Source organism: Trichoderma breve, chromosome 3 (genome assembly GCF_028502605.1).
Source record: "Trichoderma breve strain T069 chromosome 3, whole genome shotgun sequence".
NCBI classification, from domain to species: Eukaryota; Fungi; Ascomycota; class Sordariomycetes; order Hypocreales; family Hypocreaceae; genus Trichoderma; species Trichoderma breve.
Window position 1 is genome coordinate 1,691,912 of NC_079234.1, and position 18,909 is coordinate 1,710,820.

General features: G+C 52.6%; 6 protein-coding genes across 6 annotated transcripts; 1 reads left to right on the plus strand and 5 right to left on the minus strand.

The window, feature by feature from the left end:
• Positions 1-387: 387 nt before the first annotated feature.
• Positions 388-2,467, minus strand: T069G_04949 (b3/4 domain-containing protein; the record flags this gene model as incomplete). The annotated part of the gene is made up of 3 exons (XM_056172159.1): positions 388-433; positions 522-2,219; positions 2,415-2,467. 3 exons carry the CDS (start codon positions 2,465-2,467, stop codon positions 388-390), a joined length of 1,797 nt encoding a protein of 598 aa, XP_056029017.1.
• A 1,451-nt stretch (positions 2,468-3,918) lies between these two features.
• Positions 3,919-6,351, plus strand: T069G_04950 (HEAT repeats domain-containing protein; the record flags this gene model as incomplete). The annotated part of the gene is made up of 8 exons (XM_056172160.1): positions 3,919-3,984; positions 4,094-4,199; positions 4,307-4,458; positions 4,520-5,011; positions 5,073-5,332; positions 5,389-5,489; positions 5,561-5,898; positions 5,980-6,351. 8 exons carry the CDS (start codon positions 3,919-3,921, stop codon positions 6,349-6,351), a joined length of 1,887 nt encoding a protein of 628 aa, XP_056029018.1.
• Positions 6,352-6,944: 593 nt separating this feature from the next.
• Positions 6,945-7,883, minus strand: T069G_04951 (methyltransferase domain-containing protein; the record flags this gene model as incomplete). Its single annotated transcript, XM_056172161.1, has 2 exons — positions 6,945-7,716; positions 7,828-7,883. 2 exons carry the CDS (start codon positions 7,881-7,883, stop codon positions 6,945-6,947), a joined length of 828 nt encoding a protein of 275 aa, XP_056029019.1.
• Positions 7,884-8,688: 805 nt separating this feature from the next.
• On the minus strand, positions 8,689-9,674 carry T069G_04952 (eIF-6 family domain-containing protein; the record flags this gene model as incomplete). The annotated part of the gene is made up of 3 exons (XM_056172162.1): positions 8,689-9,322; positions 9,382-9,453; positions 9,640-9,674. The coding sequence occupies 3 exons, from the start codon at positions 9,672-9,674 to the stop codon at positions 8,689-8,691; spliced, it is 741 nt and encodes a 246-aa protein (XP_056029020.1).
• Positions 9,675-10,937: 1,263 nt separating this feature from the next.
• T069G_04953 (uncharacterized protein) lies at positions 10,938-12,071 on the minus strand (the record flags this gene model as incomplete). The annotated part of the gene is made up of 1 exon (XM_056172163.1): positions 10,938-12,071. The coding sequence occupies one exon, from the start codon at positions 12,069-12,071 to the stop codon at positions 10,938-10,940; it is 1,134 nt and encodes a 377-aa protein (XP_056029021.1).
• A 1,243-nt stretch (positions 12,072-13,314) lies between these two features.
• T069G_04954 (uncharacterized protein) lies at positions 13,315-16,476 on the minus strand (the record flags this gene model as incomplete). Its single annotated transcript, XM_056172164.1, has 3 exons — positions 13,315-13,415; positions 13,476-14,327; positions 14,439-16,476. The coding sequence occupies 3 exons, from the start codon at positions 16,474-16,476 to the stop codon at positions 13,315-13,317; spliced, it is 2,991 nt and encodes a 996-aa protein (XP_056029022.1).
• Between the last annotated feature and the right edge of the window lie 2,433 nt (positions 16,477-18,909).

Consider the following 18,909-nt stretch of genomic DNA (forward strand, 5'->3'; position numbering starts at 1 on the left):
GGGAGTACAGTGACAACCTCGAACCTTGAATGAAAGGGGAGTGGCTACAGTGGCTACCCTACAAAGATATCAAGGGATCTAATTTCTCGCCTTGAACTTTCTTTTCACCCCTTTTCCTTTGTTCTTTCACAATATCATCGTTGAGCTGCTAGGCAACCATCCTTTGATGCTACAGTCTACTACCCTTGCACCTTTGTGAGACGGTCCTTGACCCGCACCGTTGCAAAACAGCGAATAAATATGTTGGATGAACAAAAGACACCAGCCATGCGTTTTTGGAAAAGATTTCTACTGCTTTTTTAAACTACCAGATCTACTGTATTTCTCTTTTTCAAAATTTCTTCCTTTCTTGCTCATGAGGTCTGTAACTCTAGCATAGCATGCAGATTATAGGAAAACCTCTAGGTTAATCTCCAAAGTACTGACGGGGAATCTATAAGGGGGAAGAGAAAAGATAGTTAGCATCTTGTATTGTTTCTATTCGTCGAGATAGTAAAGGGAAGAATATGCACAAAACATACCTTAGATCAAACTTTTCTAGCACAGTGGGGTGCAGAATGCCAAACTCGCCGATGCGCTGCTCCTTGCCGCCCAGTCTGAGATAGACGGCGGCAGCGTGGCCGTGGAAGAAGGTGTCCTCGTTGAGCTCTTCGATCCAGTAGCCGTCGGGCTTGACAGAGGCACCGCCGTCTGTGCCGGCAACAAAGTTGGTGCGCAGCATGAGCATGAGACGATCCAGCAGGCCGTGCACGACCTCGAAACCACTCGACTTGCCACACCAGGCGGCGGCAAAGTGGCGCTCATTGCGAGCTCTGCGCTCCGACTTCTCGTCCTTGAAGACAACATCGGCGGCCTCGAAGATCTTGATGGGCAAGCTGTGGCTCTTGTTCTCGCGGATCGTCTTGATCAAGCCGGGCAGCAGGGACGTCCGCACGACCTGGTACTCCAGCGTCTTGGGGTTGGCGAGCTTAACTACCGTCTTGCCGTCATCCTTGCGGTTGAGCCAGCCAAAGTTCTCGTCATAGCTGCACAGCGTCAAGGGCATGACCTCGCTCCAGCCGGCCATGGCGGCCTCGATGCGCACAATGTCGCTCAGCTTGTTGATGGGCAGAGGGGCGGCCACGGTGGCGCTGTTGTTGGGAGAGCTGCGAGGAAGCCTGTTGAAGCCGTAGCAGACAGCCACGTCCTCCATTATGTCGGCCTGGTGCAGGACATCGGCACGGGTGGGGGGGATGGCCACCTCCAACAGGTTGGGGTCCTTGTCTGATGGGCGGGCGACGTAGGCCATCTTGGCGAGGAGCTTGCAGAGGCTCTCACGGGACTCGTTGAGGCCGGTGCAGCTGTTGAGGTAGTCGACCTCGGCGTGAGTGACGCGGGGGCGGAGATGGGGGGTGACGCGGGTCTGGTTGTTGTGGTCCGAGATGATCTTGACGGGCTCAACAGTGAAGGGCTCGGCGCAGTACTCGGAGAACATGGTCACCATCATGTCGGTGACAATGTCCAGCTTGGTGATGTCGGTGGCAGTGATCTCGATGAAGACGTTGGTGGTGTTGAGGGTGATCTTGGAGTGGTCGCCGTTGATGATGGGGGGCAGCGAGCAGATGACTCGGTTGGAATCGAGAATCAGGGGGTATACGGGGGCATCGCGGATGATGTGCAGGTAGCGGCCCAGGTGTCGGTCGTTTTCGTAAAAGGTCATGAGCGTCTCGCCAGTCAGCTCCTGCGTCTGGTTGAGAGGGACAAACTTGAAGTCCTGGGGCGGCAGGGCCTCGTATGTGAAGGGGCCCTTGATGGTGTCGAGGTCGTGGGTTCCAATGGACACCAGTGTTCGCTGGCGGGCGAGGTTCTGGTGCAGCTTGTCCTGGAGGGCGATGAAGGACTCGTATCGGTCCTTGGTGAACTTGATGTTGCGCAGGATGGCACCGGACACGTAGGGCCGGACCTTGGATGTCTCAGGAGAGACGGTGATGGTCTGGAGGATGCCATCCTTGGGCTCTACCACTCTGTAGTTGGGAGGCTTGGTGCGGCCGAGGAAGATGTTGAGGTTGAGGGCAATGCCCTCGAAGCAGAGCATGTCATAGCGGTTGGCGGGAATCTCAATCTTGAGCTGGGGGGGTTCCTGCTCGCCATTGACAATGGGCCGTTCCTCGTCTTCGGTGTCTTCGTCGAGCTCGATGCCGAATTCGAAGCAGAGGTCCTCAAACTCGGCCGTGGTGAATCTGGAATTGCAAGTGATTAGACATGTGCTATAAGATGTGCAGGATATAATACTGCATGGGGGGGTATGCAGCGTATAATGTGTCTATAACAAAGTAGCCTTTGTATGATATCGTAGGCTATGGATGGAGAGAGGGGTGGGAGACGGCTTTCGCATTCGCATTCACAGACGCAAATGCCCAGCTGAAGAGACATACTTGCGGCCGAGAGCCTCGTAGAGCTTGTACTTGTCGACGGAAATGGTCGGCATCGTGAGGACGAGATTTGATGGTTCGTGATGCCGGATTTGCGAGTCGTGCAAATTGTCGTCGCTTTGAGTCACAGGAATTTTTGGAGGGACGATGGCGGGGTGATTGATATGGATTGATGGTGATAGCGGAACGATGCGGAGGGACTTGGCTGCAGGCGGGGAACGCTGAGGACAGCCAGGTACCTCGCTAACTGGCAGCACAAGTCAGCGCTTTCGCAGGTCCTGAAATCGGCGGGGTGACGGAACATCGATGCTCCCTTTTCCATTCATCTCACTTTTTTCGTAGCCGCATGTACGTACTCTGTATAGGTACCTCTAGTAGCAGCCCGTTCTACCAAGGCACGATCCCCGCCTCTGCCATTTGCTGGGCACATGCACTTAGGAGCCCAATTACCACCTTGTATTAAGGCTCACTCATAGGCACCGTATCAGTGGCAATTGATGCTAACAAATAGGGCTAGGACACGGGTGAGGGGAATGAGGAGGGGCTAAAGGCAGAGAAATCGGCTGCATCAGCTGTTGTTTGAAGCTTGCTGTCATTGTACAGCAGCCTTTGAAGTCTATATCACTTTGGTGCCTCAGCCGGACAATCTATATGCCTGTACCTTTGTAGTATGATGATGTATTCGATCCATGTCTACCAGGTACCTATGCGAGACTGGTGTAACGTTGAGCAGCATCTTGTACCCTGATTTCACTTTCTTATAGCACCTGACAGCCATTTTACCTATATACTCCGTATCAAACCACACTGCACCCTGCATTTCGCTTCGACATCTATCTGCCAACAGGCGGTACATGTAATAACTCGCACACGTACCTGTACACACGGCAAAGGGGCAAATTACAATAAAAGGACGGGCTACAGGGGCAGCGGGTGGGGGCTCACAGGTACTTGCGTGGCGGGGCACTCCATGTTAGTGCTCAGGCGACGATCCCACCACCGCCGCTAACGCCCTGCAAGCATCACCGCTTGTACCTCCAGCTTGCTAGTCCCTGTAGCACCTGGCAGCACCGCTATAACCGCCTCGCTGCTAGGCTCTTGCTGGGCTCCAACAACAGCTTCGTGTCTCTCGATCCAATCTTCACCCCTCAACTCCGGCACTTCAGCTGTCCACCTCCAGCCTCGTCCCGCCGCCTCTCAGCCCTGCTTCTCGAGCTCTCCAGGATCCGACTCTCGGCAGCGGCAAGGCGACAGTCGCTGCTCAATTCCGCCCTGGTTCTGGTTCTGCTTCGGCTTCAGGCTGCGCAAAAGCCATTCGTCCATTGCATCACCAGCTTCATCCCCATCCCTACGCCATCGGCCTCGTCGCTCGCCGCTCGCCCTGTCAATCCTCGATTCCCAGCTACATCTGCGGTGCTTCAACCGTCTCGATTCGACTCGCTCAACGCGCCATTTTTATTCTCTCCACCGCCCATCTCCCGCTCTGCCTCCCCCCTCGTGACACGCCATGGCTGAAGCGCCAAACGCAAACGACGAGCTCTACCCCATCGCCGTGCTCATCGACGAGCTCAAGGTATATCACGCCCAGTACTCTTTTCTACTCCGTCATCTTCTTCTGGATATAACTTTTTTTGCTCTACTTGTGACGTGGTGCTGACTTTGGGCTCTCTGCTATTCGCTAGCACGACGATGTTTTGCTCCGACTCAACGCGATTCACCGGCTCTCCACAATTGCTCTTGCCCTCGGCGCAGAGCGAACAAGAGATGAACTGATTCCCTTCCTCGACGGTCAGTAACAGCTCGATTCTTGCTATAACCATGCTGCCATTTCCATCACTCCCACCTTCTCAACTGCTTGCCTGGTCTTTGGGTTCTAATCTGACGTTATGACGCAGAGTCTGTCGAGGACGAAGACGAGGTCTTGGTCGCCCTGAGCGAGGAGCTTGGCAACTTCATCGAATACGTCGGAGGCCCTTCGTGGGGTCACGTCTTGCTCTCTCCCCTCGAGAACCTCGCCGCCATTGAGGAGCCCGTCGTCCGAGACAAGGTAAGACGCTCAATGACGCTAGCTAGCCCGAGCGCTTTTGGCTGACGGCGCAAAATTCTAGGCCGTCGAATCTCTCAACAAGATCTGCGAGGAGCTCTCACCGCAACAGGTGGAGGAGTTCTTCATCCCTCTCACAATCCGACTCGCCAAGGCAGACTGGTTTACGTCCAAGGTGTCTGGCTGCGGTCTCTTTACAGCTCCCTACAAGAAGGTGTCTCCCCCCGTCCAGGAGCAGCTTCGCCAGCAGTTTGGCCTTTTGGTCCACGATGAGACTCCCATGGTCCGCCGCCAAGCCGCGTCCAACCTGGCCAAGTTTGTCAAGGAGATGCCCCCCGCTATTGTCATTGAAGAGATGATTCCCCTCTTCCAGCACCTCGTTTCAGACGACCAGGACAGTGTTCGATTACTCACTGTTGAGATTCTCATCGCCATTGCCGAGGGCGTGCCCAAGGAACAGCAGGCTAGCCATGGTGTCCTATTGACCTCTCTGCGAAACCTGATTGAAGATAAGAGCTGGAGAGTCAGGTACATGATTGCCGATAGGTTCGAAAAGGTCGGTGGCAAGATGCTTGAAACGTTGCAGTCACTCTCCTGTTGCTAACCCTCCGTTGCAGATTGCCAAGGCCGTAGACGAGGAAGTCGTTTCTAGAGATTTGGTGCCCGCATTCGTCAAGCTTCTTAAGGATAACGAGGCTGAAGTCCGGACAGCAATTGCTGGTCAGATCCCCGGCTTCTGTGGCCTGGTGGACCGCCAGACACTTCTCAACGACATCATGAGCAGCGTCGAGGATCTCGTCTCAGACACATCCCAGCACGTGCGTGCCGCTCTCGGAACCCAGATCAGCGGCCTCGCCCCTATACTGGGCAAGCAAGAGTATGTATCTACACAAGCCCCTTGGAATGTTGCATGGTTAACACGTATGTTTGTAGGACGATTGACCATCTTCTACCCATGTTTCTTCAGATGCTCAAGGATGAGTTTCCCGAAGTTAGGCTGCATATCATCTCCAAGCTGGAGCTGGTGAACCAAGGTACGAAGCATGATGATGTTGTGATGTGATTCAGGGGAATCCTCGTAGAGCTAACAGCATTGGGAAAATAGTCATTGGCATCGACCCCTTGTCCGTCTCGCTGCTGCCCGCCATTGTCAACCTGGCTGAGGACAAGCAGTGGCGTGTACGCCTTGCTATCATCGAGTACATCCCTCTGTTGGCTAGCCAGCTGGGCGTCAAGTTCTTCGACGAGAAGCTCAGCAACCTGTGCATGGGATGGCTCGGCGACACTGTCTTCTCCATTCGTGAGGCTGCTACGCACAACCTGCGAAAGCTGACAGAGGTCTTTGGCGTGGAGTGGGCAAGCGAGGCCATCATTCCTAAGGTCATGACAATGGGCAACCACCCCAACTACCTGTACCGGATGACCACTTGTTTTGCCATCTCGGTAAGTTTCGACTTTTATCATATTGTAGCCATGCCTATGATCAGTGACTAACCAGCTTTTGTCTTATTTCCCTGGGTACAGACGCTGGCCTCTGTAGTTAGCATAGATGTCATCTCCAAGTCGATTCTCCCCATGCTCGACAAGATGACCGAAGACGACATTCCCAACATCCGATTCAACGTGGCAAAGACGTACTCGGTCCTCATCAACGCCCTGCAGCGCCTGCCGGAACAGGGCACCCTCTACACAATCGAGCAACAGGGAGCCGGGGCTGCACCGACAACGCCTTCGCCTCGGGGCCAGGAGCTGATTCAGCAGCGCATCGTCCCGAACCTAACCAAGCTGCAGAAGGATGACGATGTGGATGTCCGTTACTACGCGACACAGGCGGTCGCCGAGGCTTCAGGAACCGGAGCGTCAGGAGGCGGAGAGCCCATGAATACTTCACCATAGATGAGAAAACCCGTAATGAAGCAATGATTTTGTCCCTTGTCCCTGTCTGTGCTGCAGCGGCTTTTGGTCTCTGCGTTTCGAAAGGTTTTTTTTTTTAATTTTACAATTTTCTGTTTTTGAGTCCTATATCCTTGGACAAGCTGTGGCGTGAGAGAGTACAAGTTTTGATGCAACGAATCACAGAGGCAATGTCGACTGAGGGCGAATGGATGGATTGATGGATAGGGGAGGGGGCAGCAAGGCAGACAAGGGGAGAAAGAAAACAAGAGGGGAAAAAAAAAGAACTAAATCAGGTAGTGGATAATGGGCAGCATAAAGGTGGAAGCATTCTTTGTAGACTCGAGAGGTGTAATGTAGGGGGCTAAGGTAAACGAACATGCCGTTTTTTTCTTTTTATAAATCATCCGTAGTTCTTCGGTGATGTAATTCGTGCTGTATGTTTGCCCATGGTTTCTTACTCGACTGAGCATGCTATTCATCTTATCCAAGGAATTCAAGCTATACAGATATATGCAAATCTAGTCTAAAGCTCCCCCTCCTCTTCTACATCTTTTATATCAATCACCACATGGTATCATTTTTATCAAAACAAATCACTCGCTCCCAACCACCCCTCTCCTAAAACACAATGTCGTAATCGTCTGGCCCTTGACCCCTCCAAATGTAAACGTCGGATACTCAACCCTTCCCACGACGCGCAGCTCCCCATCCTCATCCTCCTCGAACCAGCTCCGCAGCTCAGGCTCCGTCCAGTTACAACTCGTGACGAGAAACACGCCGCCGTGGGGGTTGAGAAGCTGCAGGAGGCGCTTGCGGTACGTCTCGCAGGGGTTTGCGTTTGGGTCGGAGGAGAGGCCTGCGGAGAGGCTGATTGCGTCAAAGGTGCCCTTGTCGAGGATGATGTCGAAGAGGGTTTCTTGGGAGGGCGCAAAGGATAGCGGGGAGGATGCGTCGGAGGGGGAGAGAGGGCCGGCGAGGAGGTCCCATTCCAGAAAACGGACTGATGAAGTCTTTTCTGCTTCTTCTTTTCCCTCGGTTTCTTCTTCTTCTTGAGCGTCCCTCGTCTCGCCAATTCTCTTCGCCAGCGCAACGCTCTGCGCACTGTAATCCACGCCCAGCATCTGCCCTTCCCACCCGTCGTCCCTCAGCGCAAACAGTAACTCGCCATTACCGCACCCGAGATCCATCAGGGCAGCATCCTCTTTAGACAGCGGCTTCTCAAGAATATCCTGGTCGTCTTCGGTGAGGGCGTCGAGGAAGGCGACGATGCGGCCCTCGGCGTCGGAGTCGTCGAACCAGTTTGTGCCGGTGTCGGAGGGGTTGGCGGCGTGGTTTGTGAGTTCGTTGGTGTAGAGCTTGTCCCAGCTGCGGAGTGAACAATGTTAGGATATGATGTGATATGGTGATGGGGGGTTTTTTTATATCGAGTTGTGATATATAAGAGAGTAGGGGGGAGTGGGAGGAGGGGAAACTTGCTATTCTTTGGTACCGAGCTCGGAGGGGTCGAGATGGGCTGGTTTACTTGACGCCATTGTATCTGGGGAACTGATTCTAAAAAAGACGAGGCTGTTGAAAAGATGCTTGAATGGGAAGTGATGTGAAATAATTATACTAGCAAAAGATTGTATGTCGATAGCATATGGAGGGGCAGCTAAAGTATTGCAAAGTGCCTGCAGCCAGTCTAATTGGGGCGGGTTGGATGTGGTAGGCGGTGAGTGTCGCTGGGTGAGGGGCATTGCCTCAGCTGCAAACTTGCGTCAGAATCGCATTTGATATTGGATTGGATGATAATTCAGTAACAAGCAGATAAAAGGAAGATGGCTATAAGTCTCGCCGATATAATAATGACATGTCCATGGTTTGTTCCAGGATATGGCAATTACAGTCAAGTACGTTCACAAAGAAAATATGGTCCAGAGACATCGATTACACAAGAAACAGTCCAGTTTCATCTATTGATTCAGGCCTCTTCCTCTCTCTGTATGTAGTAGGTAGCCATTATATAGCTACACACCAGATCCAATATCAAGTGTGAAAAGAAAAAAAAAGGCAAAAAAAGGGTAGTGAAAAAGTAAATGTACACTCAAACGCCTCCCATGCATGACCAGCATATCTCGCGCGCCCACGAGTGACTGCCGTCATCCCGTTCGGTTTCCCGTCTTTTTCTTTTTTCTTCCAACATAGATATATAAAGAAAAAGACGGTTTCGTAAAGAAAGCAAACAAAATGGGTTCCCATCAACACCATGCCTGTGTCGGTTTGTTCAAACAATCCCAAAACAAGTAAAAAACAACATCAAGTAAGGAGTATAACCACCAAAAAGACAGAAGAAACCGCTTAGTAGAAGCTCTCCACCATGGTGTCTTTCATTGTGGTGTTGATGTTGCTGGGGCCCTGGCCTTCGCCGAGTCTAAAGACGCTCTCGATGACGCTCAACTCGGTAGACGTGGTGTCGAGTCCGGTGACGGCCATCCAGTCGTTGACCACCATGCCGGCGCCCACGACGTTGCTGCCTCGGTTGACACTGCCGGCCACCAGGGGAATCTGCAGCAGACTGGACAGCTCGTCCTGGTCCTGGATGGTCGTCTTGGGGTGCACCAGGCCGCCCTGGTTGGAAATGCTCATGTAGCTACCGACAAGGACGTTGTCGGCGACGGTCTGGCGAAACACTTCGACGCCTAGCACGTCGGCGATAATCTCCTCCGTTTCGCGCTCCAGATCCGGGTGGACCAGGGCAATGTGGTCATTGGTGGCAATGACGTTGCCTAGGGCCGACAGACGCTCCTCGATGCGCTGGATGCGCACCGAGTCGGGCAGCGAGTTGCGCAGGTGCTGCAGCTCCTGGTCCGAAGTCGTCGTGGGCACCAAAAGGCCCTTGCGGTTGCCGGCCGTGAGGCGTCCGATAATGCGCGTGCCGGCGATGGTGGTGCGCACAATGGGGATGACGTCCTGGAGCTCAGCCTCGAAGACACTGCGAGATATCTCGTTAGGGCTTGTTACCATCGCTGCTGGTTATGGTATTTGATTTACCTGTAAAAGTTCTCGCTGGCGCCGAGAGCCACCAGGGCGTATGAATTTGTCAACGTCGCAAAGACGCCAACCCTGCAGAAAACCACCAGAGTCAGTCAAAGTCCGGATATCCAATAGTTGAAGAAAGAGAGGAAGAGGGAGAGAACCAGGGAAATCCCAAAGCAATCCGATCCAGGTCGACAAAAGCTCAAGATCCCTCCTCGTTCCGTCTTCTTCCCCCTCCCCCTCTATCAATCACAAGACGAAGAAAAAACATACTCGTTAGAGTTCTCAAACTGAGCACGAACAGCCATGATGCTTGTAGTATCAACAACACAGTTCTGAATCGGTAGAATAGTGACGGTGTTTAATAAAACAATTAAAGAATTAAAGAAAGCTTCGAATCTAAAGAAGCTTGTCTTTTTTGTCTGTATGTCGATGTAAGGAAAGAAAAGAAAAGCTCAAATGCTAAACCCGCTAAAAAAAAAGACTGCTGATGCAAGCAAAGTGCCCCGCGGATCAAGTTTTTTTTTTCTGCCGGAATGGGAATGAAGTGGAAGAGGGGAGACGGACTAAGGCAGTGGTTTCTCAGCGCCTTTTAAGTACCAGCGAGCACTGAGGTACCTGTACCTGTACATGCAATCCTTCAGCGCCTAGCGATGACTCTATCTCTCTTTCAGTGTAACAGGCCGCTGAAAAAACAGCCTGTGTGATTCGCCTTGCAGCAAAGCCTCATCTCATCTCAGCTACTAGGTAATCTCATGCTCCATTCCGCGCCCCAGAAACAAAAGCAACGATTCAAGATAAAAAAGAATTACAGAAAAATAATAATTAAAAAAGACAAAATAGGAAAAAGAAGAGTCACAATCTGCTCACAAGCAGCATAGCGCTGAAAACTGACACAGCCAACCCGCAGTAAACAATTAGGATTTGATGTCAAATCAATTCGAGCCCTCGATGACTCAGTCCAGCTTTTAGGGGCCAAAAGTACCTGCCGGGTCATTCCGCGCCACCAAGGGTACTTCAGTCCCAACTAAGCCAAGACCCTGAAGCTGTGACTCAACATTCAAGGTTGAGATTGGAATCGTGCATTGCCACAGAACAGGGTGCGGTGACTCTTTTCCCCATAGTTTCATCGCATCGACTTGATCAGAATGGGGAACAAAAATCAATGCCGAAAGAGGCAAGGAAGAAAAAAAGAGTGAAAAAAAAAAAAAATGAAAAAAAAAAGAATGAAAATATTACACTGAGAGGCGAAATAGGTGTCGCTCAGGTAAAGGTTTGTTGAATATAGTACCTTATATCGAACAATATCCTCTTTTAGGCCCCTATAGCTTGCATTTACTACCCCCGCTGAGTTTGTTCTTCGAAGATATCGTCATTCATTGGTATAAGATGGATACTATAACAGAGAGGCATGCCATTTCTTGTTTACCTCTGCACACTTATACTACATTCAGCCCCCAGTATATCCATGCTTGCATCATAAACATCTAGTGTCTCCATACGTATGTTGCAGAATGCGATTACAACCAAGACGATCACACTCTACAGGAAAAAAGGTTGTATCTCATGAACTAGCCAAGAAATGCTGGTGGTGGTTCTTCCCATGCGCTCTCTACTGCCGTCGCCACCGAGGTTGTTGCTAATGCTGTGCCAACGGCGCAAGCGAGGAAAATAGGCACGGCCAAGGGAGGGCATGCAATGGCCACTGCCTCTACAGCGATTGGAGTAGCAACCATCCATGTAGCCGTAGCCGTAGTTATTGTAGCACTAGTTACTGCGAGATCTTTCCAGCTGGATTCGGGCAAATCGTCCAAGTTGCCGACATTGTTTAGTACTGGCCGGTCATACCCATCCCTTCGAGGAAGATTCAGCCAGACCAGGCATTCCCCTTGTGCTATCTGGCCATCGATGGTCAAGGGAAATAGATTCCCAAGGATGACAAAGGAACGAGGGATGACCAGCGTGCAGTATGAGGGTATGAGAAGATGAAATGTGATATTCCTAGCACCGTCCCCGGCTTCTGCTTCTAGAGCAACTCGGGCACAGAGCATTAACCTGAATATTGCAAAGAGGTCGTTACTAAGACCCAACAAAAGCGGTTGTTTAGATCCAGACTCGTGACGTATTCTAGCAAAGGCACCGTGCCAATGCGTATCGGGATGGTAGATGAAGAAGCGGTGCTGTCTGAAGCGGTGCTTTCTGAGGCGGTGCTGTTTGAAGCGGTACTTTCCGAAGCGGTGCTTTCTGTCATCATCCGTACGAGTATACTCTGCCACCTTGAGGTTGAAGAAGTCAAGAACATTTCGAGCGAATCCATCTGGGCCGCCGCCTCCTCCCGCAACAAGGTTATTATGGATCCTGAGCTGGTCTGCAATACCCTTGAGCTCTCTCCTAATCTGCTCTGCCTGATACATCTTTATGATTTCAAGAACGATTGTTGTAGCAGAGAAGAGACTCTGCATCTGATTCCCAATACCACCCCTTTCACTCAGAACCCAAGTAGATGGGGGTGCTTGTGTAGGTAGTGTTGCGGCAGGAGGTGCTGAGCTCTCAGTCGCAGAGCTTGTGAAGTAGTCGTATGCCCATCTCGCATCACCAGCTAGTTTGCGGGCTCCATCACGGACGAGTGGGTAGATAGAAATGCCAGAGCTCGCGGTAACCAAATAGCGGCCTGCAGTGGTGGCGATCCAGCCAAGAGGCGCCATGGTAGCTTCTCGCGGCTTAATGTGCGTTTGAACGTTAAGATGTCAGTCAAGGTGAATAAGAGACCCAACAGGAGGACGAATTAACTGGCATATATTTCAGCGCAGCAATCGCGAGCCACGCATCACCAGCATCTATGCTCTTGTCCAAAATGATCTGGCCTGGCTCGTGAGAATGCCGCTGATAAAAAAACAATTGTGAGGCCTCATAGATAGCTCTGCCTTGGCGCCTGATGAAACGAAATGGGAGTTTCCCAACACACCCATTGACCTGGGTGGCCTTCAATAGGTCGCATCTTGTAGTTCTGCCTGCTGTTGGCCCTTTCCCGAGGCCTCATCCTTTTGTTTAGTTGCGGGCAATAGCTTCAATTGTATTTGGGAGGGTGCATAGCTTGCTAGATTTAGAATTGGACTTGCCAGCCTTTCCGAATGCCTCTGGGCCTCAAATTTCCTCCATACCTTGGCACAAAGTCAGATCAAGCATTTTGAAGCGAGAGAGCTGATGGAAATTACCTATACATAGAAGATCAGATGCTGCTAAACTGTGCAAGATGCCTGCTAATCGAGGTATTGTACCACGTGAGGAAAGTTACAGAGGTGCCCAGGTGGTCAATACAGCCCTCCAGCTGTTAAAACACTTGAATACACGCTGAAACAAGGCAGTGAGCAACTGATTGAAGTCAATAACCAGCCCTGCAGTTATTTCAACCCGACGTTGTCAAAAAGAATATTATACTAACTACCGCTCTTAGTCATGCTAACCACAACCTCCCCCCTAAACCAACGCTTCACCCTCATCAGTCTAGACATCACCTCACCACAGCTTCCACGACAAATGGCGTAGCAATCATCTCTCATCATCTACTCTAATAGCCTCTCAGGACCGTCCGTCTAGCTTTTTTCTTCTTTCCTCAGACGGCCCCCCAAGTCTATTTACAAAACACAGCTCAGCCTCGCCTCGCTTCGCTTCAACATGCCCTCATGCCAATCGTCATACAAGTCCATAACCAAGTAAACAGACAATAAGGTAACAGTCTCTCTCACCATCCACAGGCCAAGAGAGGTAATTAAAGGAGGAAGAGGAACAATATATCCATTTCGGTCATCAATACCAGCCTCCGTAGAGAAGAAGTGAATAAATAAAAAAGGAAAAGGAAAAAAATAAACCGAGGGGAAATAAAGGGGTGTCATTTCGCCCTCATCACAATACACATGATGCGCTCTTGTCACCGCCCTGTTCCGCCCTCTACAATGTCCATACCGGCGCCTTCATCAACACCTGTCGCCCTCTTACTTCAATGGCCACAAATCCTGCAAATCGCACGCGGCCGGAATCTTTGGGGAATCCTTTTTAGTCAACAAGTTAGCAAAAAGTTCATACAAAAAGGATGAAACATAATAACTTACCGGCCTTGCTTGAATCTCCGCTGCTGCTGCTGCTCTTATCCTTGTCTGCATCGGCATCCACCTTGGCCTCTTCCTTCTGACCATCGAGAGAAGGCAGTCCTCCCTTTTCGACTTCCATGAAGCCCGCCTGCATCACGTCTCCCGGCAGAGGATACATGATGGTCACGTCTCGGCTCTCTCGCGGCAAGTTGGCAGCAATGCCTATGGCCAGCTCCACAATCATCGAGGTGCTACCTTCGACTCCGGCCGGCGGCGGCTCAATGAGGAACTGGTACAGGTGCGCGGCCAGGTTGGTGGTCATCTTGGCAATCAGCCCTGCGCGGTTGTCTCCCGCTGTTGTCGAGTTGAGCTTGTGCTGCAGCCCGTCCAGCGTCGCCATCCGCCAGTTGACCACCTTGGTCGTCAGCGCGTCAAACTCCTCCTGGCTGTGCATGGTGTACGCATTGCCTCGGATGTGGAGCTCAATCTCCTTGAGCTGGCTGCTAAAGGCGGCATCCAAGTCTGGGTGGAAGCACTTGTTGAAGACCTCGTCCACTATCCACTTGGTGATGACAGCTCTACCCACCGCAGTCATCTCCTGCTTACCCGTCTTGAGGGCATCGGGGCTGACAACTTTCTCCAGCCACTGGGGCAGGCGTCGCCAGTCCTTGCGGATGTTGAACGACAGGTTGTTGATAGCGCCGTTAAGTCGGTTGAACCTGTTGACGTACTCGTTGTCGTCGAGGGCGGTCCGCGATTGCGACATGCGCTGGTTGGCGACGGCATTCTGCAGATGCTCAATCTGGCCATTAAGCTGTTCGATCTGGGACTTGCCATCAAAGTAGAGGCGCTTCACGTTCTTATACTTTGTGACTGTAAAAACGAGCAACGTTAGCTGTACACCTTACTTGGATAACCTACATCATCCCCATGAGTCGTAAACAGAGGCGAGAGGGGAGAGAGTAAAGGAAATAGGAGACAAACGTAGTTCTTTAAATGCCTTTTCCGATTCGGCATTGTCGCGCTCGTGAGTCGAAGGCTGAGGACTATTCCGGCCTTGATCGCCAGTCGCCGCTTCATACCGCGGGGGAGCACCCGCACCGCCAGCGGCACCGGCGGCGGCAGCACCGGCGGCAGCTCCAGCAGGCTGTTGGCCGGGCTGGAGAGGTGCGCCGGGTACCGAGGTCATGTTGGAGTTGGTGTGAGTGTGGCGATATCCAGGGGGTGCGCCAGGAAGGGCCTTGTCAGCACGGTTCGTAGGTGCGCCTCCTCCGGGCGGTGCCATGGCAGGTTGCGAGAGTTGCTGCTGCTGCTGCTGGTTCGTGGGCTGGACGGGAGGCAGAGTGATGCTAGACACGGATTCTTGTGCCGGCACAGAGTAATGGACGGCAGGTGACGGTTGCTGCTCCAGCTGTTGGTTGAGCGATCGCTGGTCCGAATCGGGGGCTGGTGACTCGCGTGAGAGCTGAGAGATGGTTTCTGGGTTCTGCTGCTGGTGCAGCTGCTGTTGGCCTAGATGCGTAGTGACAATGCGAGGGTCTGTCGTCTGCTGATATTGATCTTGCGGTGAGCTGGCGGTGTAATACTGCTGGGGGGCCTGTGGCAATTGCTGCTGCTGTTGCTGAGGGTGGCCCTGCTGATCGTAGATGGCCTGCTGGGGATCGTACTGAAGCTGCTGATGCTGCTGCTGCTGTATCTGCAACTCAAACTGTTGTTGCTGCTGTTGCTGCTGCTGTTGCTGAAACTCAAACTGCTGCTGTTGCAGGGATTCCTGAGATGCAAGCACCTGTGGGTGAGCGGACTGGGGCTGCTGCAGCTGAGGCGGCGGCGGGATCTGCTGCTGCGAGTGGTGATAGTCGTCGTAGGGCGATTGTATCTCGTCGGCGTGCCCCTCACGGATGGTGTTGATGGGCGGCACGGATAGTCGGGGGTCGTGCTGGAGGCGGGCCTGGTCGTGATCGTAACCGTACTCTTCAGCCTCGCCCACTCCTTGCAGCGGCGATGTCTGGTGGACGGACGAGTTGGGCGTGTGCCAGTCGCGGTCTGGCTGGGGCGAGAGTCCCGTCTTGACGTTGGGCGGGTTGCTGTGACTGATGCGCTTGGACGGCCTGCGGGCGAGTCCAACGGTGTTGTCGTAAGACTGAGCTGCTGCGGGGGCGTCGCGGTGGTTGTCGTGGTTGTTGCGGCCGGAGAAGATACCCTTGATGATCTTGCGTGCCGATCGCTTCTCGGGGGCAGAGCCTTGCGAGGCTTGAGAGGCTGAAGCAGAGGCGGCGGCCTGGCCCTGGTGATGGCCCGTCAGTTCGTTGAGTGACGTCTGCGAGACGTTGAAGAGGTGGTGGAGCGATGCGCTGTAGCGCTGACTCTGGCGGACGGCGGAGGCGGCTTCAGCAAAATCGCCGGGGGGCTGCTGCTGCTGCTGCTGTGGTGGCGGCGGCTGTTGCTTCTGCAGCTTGCCCGTGCTCTGCTGCGGCGGTAAAGGTTGCGGCTGTTGATGCGGCTGCTGATGCTGGAGTTGAGGTTGAATTTGAGGCTGTTGATTCAGCTGATGCTGTTGCTGGAGCTGCTGGAGCTGCTGGCGGCCATCAAAAGCGGGCGCTGGCCCAATGACGGCGGGGTTCTGCACAGGCACAGGCGAGGGGCCGACGCCGGACGAGCCCGAGTGAAACAGGAGAGCCGGACCAGCACCAACTGCTCCGGACTGTTGCTGAGCTTGCAATTGCTGCTGAAGCTGAAGCTGTTGTTGTTGCTGCTGTTGCTGCTGCTGCTGCTGCGTCACGTTAAACGACTCGCTGGAGCTGAGGGCACTCGTCCGCAAGGCTGACTGAGGGGTCGCGTCGGGGTGCGGCGGGTGCTGCAAATCTGCCTCAGCCGGCGCCGGTGGTGCTCTTGTAGGTTGTTGAGACACAGCTCCGGACTGCTGCTGCTGTTGTAGTTGCTGCTGCTGCTGTTGTGGCGACGCCTCGGCAACCGCGTGCTGCGAACGGTTGCTGTGCTTGCCCAGGCCTCTGAAGCTGGGCATCCTTCCTCAGTAGCGATTGACTGATTGATGACCTGGGTCGAGTTGCGCAGGTTTATTTTTGGCGCCGATGATCCAATCTGATGAGCTGGCCTCGCCTATGCGGCTTAGGCGTGTTAAAGGGGGGGACCCAACCGCTTGCGCTTTGCCTGAGCCCGCTGTACTGTAAGATCAGGTTTGGCTTGTGCTTGTGCTTGTGCTGTATGTACTCCGTACTATGCCCTCTAGCCTCGACGCTGTCCTGCACGTCAAATTCAATTTCCTGTTTTCCCCTCCTCTTGCTGGACACAAAACAAAAAGGGCTGAGTTTGTTTGTTGCTGTTCCTTGTCGAGTTCCCGGGCTTAGACTCGAGGCGGCGGGGGAGCAGTGAGGCTGTGTAGATTACCTGACCTTACCTGTACCTGTGCCTAAGGTAGTAGTGCGTGCTGTGCTGTGCTAGACGTCTGGTTACAAGCCAGAGAACAGCTGAGAAGATGCGCGAGTTTGTTGCGTGCGGCCGGGGATACTAAGGCTGTGTCCAATCCAAGAAACAAAAAAGATAGTCGAGAGAGGAGAAAAGACACCAGTCGCAACCTTTTTGTCGCTCAATTTTAAAAAGGGCCTCTTCTGCGGCCAATGCCCGCTCTTCAAAAGGCTGGACAGCCGGGGTAGCGCGACACGAGGATGCAGAGGCTTCCTTGTCCCGGTCAGCGAAGATGGATGGTTTGGTTTGAGTGATTTGACAAGTTTGACAGGCCGTGGGCACGGACGGGCCCTGCTTCTGCTAGTGCTGGCAGTTCAGGTGACGGACTGGCTGGCTTGTTCAATAGTTCAATAGTTTCAACAGCCGATGGAATGAAATGACCCAGAATGAGAGAGACGAGAGGTGATCCAGGCAGTCCGGCTTCAAGCCATGAACGGACTTTTGCAGATATCAACGCTGAAGTGTGCCAAGGCCACGGTCCCCCGGCGGGAAAAGGCTGCTCACAGGGCTGAGTGAGCCCGTTCTTGTCTTGTCCATAATTTTCTCGCCCGCTTCCATTTTCCTTTTTTCCCGGCCTTTCTGCCTGCTAGGAACAGAATCTTACACCACTCGCATCCGAGGCTGCCAGCAGCTCTCCATCCAAAACCCACCCACAGAGCCGCAGGGCTTGCCCAGGATGGTTAAAGTCCTACCAGCGGGTGGGCGCTAGGATCCCAAAGCCCCAAAATCGCCGTGGCTCGTGGGTCTGGAGGATATAATTAGAACCCATGTCATTTGATGTCCATTGTCCGGTCCTGTTTTGTTCTGCTCTGTTCGTGGTGGCGTCTGTATTAGTAGCACGAATGCGTAAATGGCATGGGGGGTTATGCCTCTTCAGCTGCAACGCGCAGCAACTAGAGTAAAACCTCTGTCGAACAAGGATAGGGGAAAGACGCTGATTGATCGAATCATTGAATTGAATACTAATCCGCTCACAGGACCCTCGTATCAATCTTCTGTACTGCCACCTTTGTGCCAAGCATTGCACATACTCGACCGGATCACAGCAGCTGAAAGGGATTGGATTCGATGTCCTCGTAAGATGGGAGGATGATGTTGTACCAGGGCAACAGGGACAGGCAAGTACATGTACGTGGACACATCATGTAATCAAGACTCATAGCCTGTCAATTCAAAGCCCAGTACTGCTAGGTACCTCTCAGGTAATCCAGTCCAATCATCCGGCCCGATTGAGAGGTACAGATACTCCGTCATCCCATACCCAAGCCTGTCTGTTCTGTGTCTCTATACCAAAGACCCTGAACTAGCTGATATCGTCCGCTACCACGGAGCTTGAGCTCTGCATCCTACGGAGCTGGTGCTAAGCAAAAGGGAGCTCAAGTTTGCAGATCCCCATCTGCCACTTGCTTCTTCCAACTTAACTTCATACTCCCAATTCCATCACATGCCGCAACGTGTCCAATTCAGTCCATTGCTGAAGATAAGAAAACGAAAACGGACATCATCGTGCATCCGCATCGTGTCGACCGACCTCCTGCATGTCCCTGCAGAGCTCATGCACGGGAGGTATAAATAGCAACGCGAACACAGCCATCGGCATTGTATCCTCACATGCACATGCACTTTTCCATCTGCAAATCAGAAGTACCTCATCTCGTAAATGGATGAATGATGTGCGAGATACGAAATACGATGGCGATTTACAAAAATCAAGCACATTGAGGTGCATATGCATGCATACTATGGAGCAGCAACACCTATTTCGTGTTGTTGAAAATCAAGATTCAGCACTCGTCTGGCATCAGGTACCTAGAGAGATGGTGGAGACTGCCGATGTATCGTTGCATCGAGGCAAAGCTTAACAACCCGATTCTAAAAATGAATCTGATCTGGATCCGAATTAATTTCCTTTCTTGCGCCTACCTACCTAATCTATGCATATAGTGGTGGTGCGACCTCAGGTTGCGTGGTA